Source organism: Bison bison, unplaced genomic scaffold, assembly GCF_000754665.1.
Source record: "Bison bison bison isolate TAMUID 2011002044 unplaced genomic scaffold, Bison_UMD1.0 scf7180017864168, whole genome shotgun sequence".
Taxonomy (NCBI): Eukaryota; Metazoa; Chordata; class Mammalia; order Artiodactyla; family Bovidae; genus Bison; species Bison bison.
In genome coordinates, this window is record NW_011494740.1 from 3,245,406 (window position 1) to 3,254,670 (window position 9,265).

General features: G+C 34.9%; 2 protein-coding genes across 12 annotated transcripts in view; both read right to left on the reverse strand.

The window, feature by feature from the left end:
* The window catches only part of IMPG2 (interphotoreceptor matrix proteoglycan 2), a 74,050-nt gene extending 68,164 nt beyond the window's left edge, over positions 1-5,886 (reverse strand). For 4 of the 5 annotated variants that reach the window (XM_010841992.1, XM_010841991.1, XM_010841990.1 and 1 more), the window contains exon 1: positions 3,967-5,886. In XM_010841992.1, coding sequence (XP_010840294.1) covers positions 3,967-4,297 — 331 coding nt within the window. In that variant the 5' untranslated portion in view covers positions 4,298-5,886. The remainder of the gene's footprint in view (positions 1-3,966) is intronic. The other variant, XM_010841993.1, reaches the window with a different exon arrangement.
* A 94-nt stretch (positions 5,887-5,980) lies between these two features.
* Positions 5,981-9,265, reverse strand: part of SENP7 (SUMO1/sentrin specific peptidase 7) — a 190,787-nt gene continuing 187,502 nt past the window's right edge. For all 7 annotated transcript variants that reach the window (XM_010841983.1, XM_010841988.1, XM_010841987.1 and 4 more), the window contains one exon: positions 5,981-7,802. In XM_010841983.1, the coding sequence (XP_010840285.1) occupies positions 7,665-7,802 (138 nt within the window). In that variant the 3' untranslated portion in view covers positions 5,981-7,664. The remainder of the gene's footprint in view (positions 7,803-9,265) is intronic.

Consider the following 9,265-nt stretch of genomic DNA (forward strand, 5'->3'; position numbering starts at 1 on the left):
GCAAATACGAAAAAAATTAACTTTGACTCATATACACCAAATACAAATATTAACTCACAGTAGATCAAAGACCTATATGTAAAACCAAAAAATTATAAAACTTCTACAGGAAAAAATAACAGAAAATCTTTGTGACTCTGAGCTAAGCAAACTTAAATCCAATACCAAAAGCAAGTATGAAGCAAAAAAAACCCATCTGACATATCAAAATCTAAAACTGTTCCTCAAAAGACATTGTTAAGAAAAACAAAACAATAAATCAAACATTGGGATAAAATTTATGCAAAACATATATCTGACAATGAATTTGAATTTGGAATCCGTAAAGAACTCTTATAACTCAATTATAGGACAAATAATCCAATTATTTTTTAAATCAGCAAAACATTCGGATAGAAACTTCATCAAAAAAGATATATGAATGGCAAATGAGCACATAAAAAAGTGCTCAATGTCATCAGCCTTCAAGAAAACACAAGTTAAAACCACAATAAGATGTCACTTCATATCTACTAGAATGTGGTGGTTTAGTCATTAAGTCATGTCTGACTCTTGCAACCCCATGGACTATAGCCTGCCAGGCTCCTCTGTCCACAGGATTTTCCAGGCATGGTTACTGGAGTGGGTTGCCATTTCCTTCTCCAGAGGATCTTCCTGACCCAGGAATTGAACCCAGGTCTCCTGCACTGCAGTCAGATTCTTAACCGACTGAGCTATGAGGAAAGCTGCATCTACTAGAATGGTTACAGCTTAAAAAGACCGACTATACCAAGCATTACACAGATGTGGAAAAACAAGAGTCCCAATACACCACTGGTGGTACAACTACACTGGAAAACAATTTTGGCAACTGCTTAAAAAGTTAAACATAGAACTATCATGTGATCCATCCATTCCATTCCAATTAACCAACAGATATGAAAGCAGATTGTTCATACAAAAAAATTTTTCACAAACATTCATGACCACTTTCTCTATAATCACCAATAACTGAAAACCACCCAAATATCCCCAAATGCAGTATATCCATAAAATGTAATAACACCCCAAAATAAATGGTAATGAAGTATTGCTACATCAAAAAATCACAGATGAGTCTCAAAACAATTAAACTGAGTAAAAGAAGCCAAACAAGAGTACATAGTATGAATACATTCATATATATAAGTGTAGAAAATGCAAACAATACCTGGTAATAGAAAGCAGATTAGTGGTTACCTCAGCTCTTAGGTCAAGGGAGGTGCTCAGGGAGGAAGGGATTATAAAGGCACTTGAGAAAATGTTTGGAGGTAACTGAAAAATTCATTATCTTAATTGCAGTGATAATTTAAGGATCAATACATTTGTCAAAACTAATCAGACTATATACTTTAAATATGCACAGTTTATAGGCTATATATTAAAAGGTCCAACTACTAATATAATTTTTTGAAGGGAGGATACTATTAATTACTTCCTACTCCAAGCATCCCTAAATATCTGGTTAATTTCAAAAGTCATTAAGTTGAGTGCAGTTGCTTCTTGCGTAAATGGAGATATTCTTCAAATGTGTTATACCAAACAGCAATTGATATCAAATTATCTATGAAAGGAAAAACTCAGCAAACCATTAGAGTGAATTAGTTCAGTGGAAAGAACTAAAATCCTTGGTTGAACAGTGAGTAGATCTAAACAATGTCTAAACAATTGGTTTTAGCAGCATAATCCAATTATCTCTCCAAATCTACTCAAAATCAAGACCTATGTTGAAATATTCATTTCCCCCTTCCCAGAAAAATATCTACTACTGCTTCACTGACTACACTAAAGCCTTTGTGTGAATCACATCAAACTACCAGACCACCTTACCTGTCTCCTGAGAAACCTATATGCAGGACAAGAAGCAACACTTAAACATGGAACAACTGGACATGATTCAAAATTGAGAGAAAGGAGTACAACAAGGCTGTATACTGTCCCCCTGCTTATTTAACTGCTATGCAGAGTACATCATGCAAAATGCCAGACTGGATGAAGCACAAGCTGGAGTCAAGACCACCAGGAGAAATATCAGCAACCTCAGATACGTAGATGATACCACTCCAATGGCAGAAAATGAAGAGGAATTAAAGAGCCTTTCATGATGGTGAAAGAGGAGAGGGAAAAAGCTGGCTAAAAACTACTGTTTGAACTAAGTTCAAACAAATTTTGAACTTAGCTCAACACTGAACTAAGTTCAAACAAAATGTTTGAACTAAACATTCAAAAAACTAAGATCATGGCATTCGGTCCCACCACCTCATGGCAAACAGACGGGGAAAAAGTAGAAGCAGCGACACTTTTATTGAAATCATTGCTGCTGGTTTCAGTATTTGGACCCACCAGTCAATAAGAATATTTCTTAGTTCTTGCTTAAAAAAAATAAGACATACTGAACTGTGTAAAATGCACCCATGAAATTGAGACTGTGCTACATAAGTACTACAACACAAAGTAAACCAAGTAGATGTAGAAAATTCATCTTTTCAAAGGATGAAAGTACCAAATGTTGTCAAGATGTAAATCATTCTTTTAACTAGAGTTTCTGAATCAGTATGGAAATGGTTCTAGAAGGGGAAAAGAGACCTCTGAGAACTTCCTCTTAAAGGAGGTTAAATATACCATCAGATAAGATTAAGGAGAGGAAAATGTTGAAGTAGTGATAGATTATCTTTTCTTGGGCTCCAAAATCACTGTGGATGGTGACTGCAAGTCATGAAATTAAAAGACGTTTGTTCCTTGAAAGGAAAGCTATTGCAAACCTGAAGTGAAGTGAAGTGAAAGTCACTCAGTCGTGTACAACTATTTGCGATCCCATGGACTATACAGTCCATGTGATTCTCTAGGCCAGAATACTGGAGTGATTAGCCCTTTCCTTCCCCAGGGGATCTTCCCAACCCAGGGATTGAACCCAGGTCTCCTGCATTGCAGGCAGATTCTTTACCAACTGAGCCACAAGGGAAGCCCAAGAATACTAGAGGTGGGTAGTCCATCCTTTTGCCAGCAGATCTTCCCTACCCATGAATTGAACCAGGGTCTCCTGCATTGCAGGCAAATTCTTTACCAACTGAGCTATCAGGGAAGCCCATGGCAAACCTAGACAGCGTATTAAAAAGCAGAAGCATCACTTTGCCAACAAAGGTCTGTATGGTCAAAACTACAGGTTTTTTTTCAGTAGTCATGTACAGATGTGAGCGTTGGACCAGAAAGAAGGTGGAAGAATTGATGCTTTTGAACAGTGGTGTTGGAGAAGACTCTTGAGAGCCCCTTGGACTGCAAGGAGATCAAACTAGAAATCCTAAAGGAAATCAACCCTGAATATTCATTGGGAGGACTGATGCTGAGGCTGAAGCTCCAGTACTTTGGCCACCTGATGTGAAGAGCCGACTCAGTGGAAAAGACTGATGTTGGGAGAGATTGAAGGCAAAAGGAGAAGGGGCAACAGAGGATGAGACGGTAAGATACCATCACAGATTCAACAAACAAGGAGATAGTGGAGGACAAAGGAGCCTGGCATGCTGCAGTCCACTGAGCTGCAAAGAGTCAGACATGATTTAGTGAATGAACAACAATCTTTCCCCCATGGTAACCATAAGTTTTTTCCTACATCTGTGACTCTATTTCTATTTTGTAAATAAGTTCATTTGTACCATTTTTTTTACACTCTACATACAAGTGATACTTTATGATAAACTGGTACTTTTAAAGTACTTAAATGATTTTAAACCATGTCCATGTCCTCTCTTAAAATAATATAAACTTTTCTCTGAAGCTATATAAATACCAAATTCTTAATAAGTCTGTTTTCCATGGTTAGTAGAAAGATAATATTTGGTTCAGTCTCTACCAAAAGCATGACAAATTTTGAATTGTAAAGAAATACAACAACTGTTTTTGAACTACGTTTGAATTTCACCATGGAGCCCAAGGGTATGAATATTTGCTTACCTCGGACTTTAAAATATTTCACATGGTTTGCCACAGCCTCTGTAACACTTTCATCTGGGCAAGTTTTCACACCATTAGGAAATAAAGTAGATCGCTTTCTTCTGAGCAACCAATGTCTCTCAGTTTCTCTGCTGTCCAGAGGTTGTTTCTTTTTAGCAGATAGAGAAGAATCTGTGGATTCTGAGTCAGTCTGGAGAAAAGAAACTGTACTCTTGGGTTCTTGGATCTCTTCTAAAGACAAGTATGTTTGTGCTACAGAGTGAAAGCAAAAACAAAACTGATGATGATGAATGAAGATATAGAATGAGAGGAAATAAACAAAAACTGACATCTGCACTATGTCTGGATTTTTAACTCAATGCTCAAATTACAGGCCTATATGCTTCAAGAGAATGACGTATTCAATTTTTTCTCCATTTAATTCCTCCTCTTTATTTCAAGACTGTTAGTTATTGAAACCAAGTATATATTCAATTTCAACACAAGAAATAAGAAGAGGTAAGGTGTGAATCAAGAAACATTAATGAAGAGGAAAACCAGAATTATTGAAGAAATTATCACACAGTTTAAATGAAGCAATATTAAAGATTGATAGAGTAATATTTGATTCAATTCCTTACAGCAATCATATCAAATAATGTTTTTAGAGAAAATATACTACAGATATAAAGAAAAATTTAAAAAGTAACACAGATTTTTAAATACCTGTTAACGATGGAAGGTTTCCTTCTATCAGGACAAATATCAAAATACACAGAGAAATCTTCCCAAAATGAGGAAACATAATCATTTGAGCCAAAACCAAAAGGAGGAGGAGAGGCCAAACTCTGTAACTGAAAAGCCTTGAAATGTCCAGTAACAAACTGTTACAGAAGAAGTCTAACATTTATAAGTTTATGTTTAAGAACTAACAACCATTCCAAAATCATTATAAATTAGCTGAATAAAAATGGTGTCCTTTCAAAGTACCTCTCCCTTCTTTTCTGAAATAACTAACATGCTATGAGAGCAGGAGAGATAAGCTAATTAGGACAGATGGGAAGAGACAATTTCTTTGTTCTAATCTAGTCAGCTAAGCTCTTTACTAACACTATCCTTGCCTTTAATAAGCAGTCCACATAAAAATAATGTTTCCCCCAAAATAATAATGTTACACATACAACTCAGAATTTTACAATTTTTCTCCATCTATTAGATTTACATATTCTCTGATATTCTCTACAACTGATTTAGAAGCATAAAATGCCCAGACCAACTATACTTGTCTACATCAGAAATAGAGAACTACATATAAAATAAAATCAGTTTTCTTGGAGCTGTTTCTGTTTATAATAAATCTACTGTCTTGTAAGCTACTGTCTGTCCCTCCTTGATTAAAAAACTTGAAAATCTTCCACTGTAACCACTCTATCTCCTTCCTCATCTATAAAATAGAACAGGAATAGTAAAAATAACTCATGATAGAGATAGTGTAAGCATTACAGAAATATTAAACGTTTTCTAAATCCTAGTTAAGTGACTGGCTTATGACTTTAAAAAGAAAGTCAAGTTTGTTTTTTTATCCCAAGAATTGTGAAATAAAAAGTATTAGCTTCTTTAAGAAGGCTTTCCCTTTCCACTGACAACGCTCTTGCAACCTCTCTACCAGCTCTCAGTATCACAGTCACACACATACCCTAAGCTGAACACACTCTGGTGATGCCAAAGAAACCATGATTTTTTTAAACAAGCATACTGAAACTGTTCATGTGTTCATTTCTCCTATTAGACTATAAATGACCTAGGAATAAGAGCTGTCATTCATTTTTTTCTACCTTGTACATTTCCTGATAGTAGTAGATGCTCAAAAAATGTTCCCTGAACCAACAATCAAAATTAGCATATGCCTGTTAAAACAGAAGAAAAATTAATCTAAGCATCAACTATATGACATGTACTGAGTATCACACAATTTAAAATTTCTATCTAAAAATCGGTCACCTTTTGTAAGGAAAAAAATTACACCTCAGCCTAATGAATTGGAAATATGTTTAATATAAAATGTTGGTATTCTCAAAGCATTATTTCCATATGAATTTACGAAAATGGATTTTAAACAATCTTCAAAACATATAAGGGACAGTGGTTTCTTTGAAAAACATACAAACAAAAGTTAAGAAGTCACAATAAGATGTATTATATACTTGTTTTCCCAAAATTAGATATACAAAACAATGAATAGTCATCTAAAAAAGTTCCCTCCCCAACAAAGACACTGGGAATGAAACATGTAATTATAACTGTTTTTATAGGAACTCTCCAAAGGACAAATATCTTTAACAATAAAAAGGTGATGACACAAACATAAGGACACTAAGGCTTAACTCAAGTCACATGATTCTGAAATAAAACATCCCAATTGTTAGCTTCATCTTAAATTGCCTTTCCTTCACTGCTATACAGTTACAACATAAATCTAAGAGATGCCTAAAAGAGAAGATTAAAATAATATTATTAAAAAAATTTTCTTATCTGAGGAAATACAATATAATTGTCCCCTCAAAATATTCCTGATAACATTAGAAGGTTGTAAAGAGTTGAATCATATGTAATACCATCATTATCACATCAATTCAGGACTGTTACCTGTCAGAACATTTAATAAAAACTTATGCTCCATCTGGTTCTTAAGTCTCTAAAAATTACAATTGAAAAATATAAAAGCAATGAGAGCAATCTGGCTTTTGCAGACAAATACTGGGTAAACAGAGCTATAAAATTATGTATTCAGTCCTAACAATTAGTATATAAGAATTCGAGGATTTTTTTTTTTAATTAAAGTTATGAAGACACCAGTTTTATCTTCTATACTTACAGAAACTGTATACATATTCTGGGATGTCAGAGTAGGATAGGAGTCAATATTTACATAGCTATACCTCAAATAAACTAAGTTGAGCTACATATGCAATTTTTTGTGATAGCTAAATTTTTTGCTCCAAATTCACTCTGAATGAACGAACTAAATTCTCAGATCCCCACACATGACAGCAAAAGAAACAAAACAAACAACAGTTAGAGGAACAGTTCCATTTAGCAACTGAGAAAAATAAGCTGCGCTTTGAAAGAGTGAATTCTTATCACCATCCTAACATTGTTTTCTCTTATGCTATACAGAAGGGATGCCGTAAATGGCATTTTCTGAAGCCTTGATACTAAATTCTTTTTTTAAAAAAATACATAGTATTCATACTGCATGCTTGAGCTGCAAAGAATAAAACTACAATACAATGTGACTTGTCAACCAATTTGACAAGCACTGGGGCTGGCACCAGGGAGGACCTAACTCCCTTCCACTCCCAGTTATGTGGAAGTACAGATCACACAGCTGTATTATCTACAAAAACATTCCCACATTACATATACTATTGCATAATCCAATCATATTTAATCAGAAAATATTTATGAAATATTTTGAATCAAATATTTATGAAACTTTAATTCCTATCTAATACATTAATCTATATTACACCCATTTCCACTCCATCTATCAGATCCCAACAATTCCAATAATATGTCTTATATATTTTAAATAATGTACAATGACTTATAAAACTACTGCAAGTTATTTTCTTCTCTGTGAGCTGGCCAACACAAATGCCGGTAAGCGGCTTTCCAGTAATCGTATAGAGCATCTGTGTCATGTTTGTACAGATTAACTAGCTACTGCTGCCCTTCTGCTGCTGTAAATGAAGCTTCAAAATGAGCTCTCGAATATCTTCCCGTTTGGTCTTTATTACATGACGAGGGAACCATTTCTCCAGATGAATTGGAAGTTCAAAGTTAACAATAGGATCCTAATGAGAGAAAAGACAATGTAATCACTTTAGCAGTATAATTCAAATTCGCTCAAAATTCATTTTTATAAGAAATGAGAAATTGCTAACTTTTTAAAATAACAAATCCCACTGCTGGGCATACACACTGAGGAAACCAGAAGGGAAAGAGACACGTGTACCCCAATGTTCATCGCAGCACTGTTTATAATAGCCAGGACATGGAAGCAACCTAGATGTCTATCAGAAGATGAATGGATAACAAAGCTGTGGTACATATACACAATGGAGTATTACTCAGCCATTAAAAAGAATACATTTGAATCAGTTCTAATGAGATGGATGAAACTGGAGCCTATTATACAGAGTGAAGTAAGCCAGAAGGAAAAACACCAATACAATATAATAACGCATATATATGGAATTTAGAAAGATGGTAACAATAACCCTGTGTACGAGACAGCAAAAGAGACACTGATGTATAAAACAGTCTTATGGACTCTGTGAGAGAGGGAGAGGGTGGGATGATTTGGGAGAATGGCATTGAAACATGTAAAATATCATGTATGAAATGAGATGCCAGTCCAGGTTCGATGCACCATACTGGATGCTTGGGGCTAGTGCACTGGGACGACCCAGAGGGATGGTATGGGGAGGGAGGAGGGAGGGGGGTTCAGGAAGGGGAACACATGTATACCTGTGGCGGATTCATTTTGATATTTGGCAAAACTAATACAATTATGTAAAGTTTAAAAACAAAATAAAAAAAAATAACAGCTTTAGTGAGACATAATTCACATAACATACAATTCACCTAAAGTATTCAATCGAATGATTTTCAGTATATTCCAAGTTGTGCAACCATCACCACAATCAACTTCAGAGTATTTTCATTAAACTGCTAACTTTCGAACATCAAAATTAAACACCATATGTTCTGCTACAATTCATTTAAGTGAATTAGCGCAAACAGAATTAGTAAACAATGATTCAGTACAACATAGAAGTCAGGTTGGTTTGAACACCATCTTCTCCAACATGTTACTATTTTGTACTATTAAAACAAAGAGAAAAGCCAGCAGTAAATGAAGAATCTCAGATAAAAAACAGAAAAATTCTACATTAGTACCTTCTTTTAGTCTAGGAAAACAACCAATTTAGTAGTTTCAAGAATTGCTACATTTTCCATTATGTTAAGCTTAACAAGGAAGTTGCAACTGCAAAGACAATTCTGCCTGTCTTCAAGAAAATAAACAAATAAATGCTGAAGACTACCCTAGATCAAGAACCTGATCTGCCTCTTGAGAAATCTGTATGCAGGTCAGGAAGCAACAGCTAGAACTGGACATGGAACAACAGACTGGTTCCAAATAGGAAAAGGAGTACATCAAGGCTGTAAATTGTCACCCTGCTTATTTAACTTATATGCAGAGTACATCATGAGAAACGCTGGACTGGAAGAAGCACAAGCTGGAATCAAGATT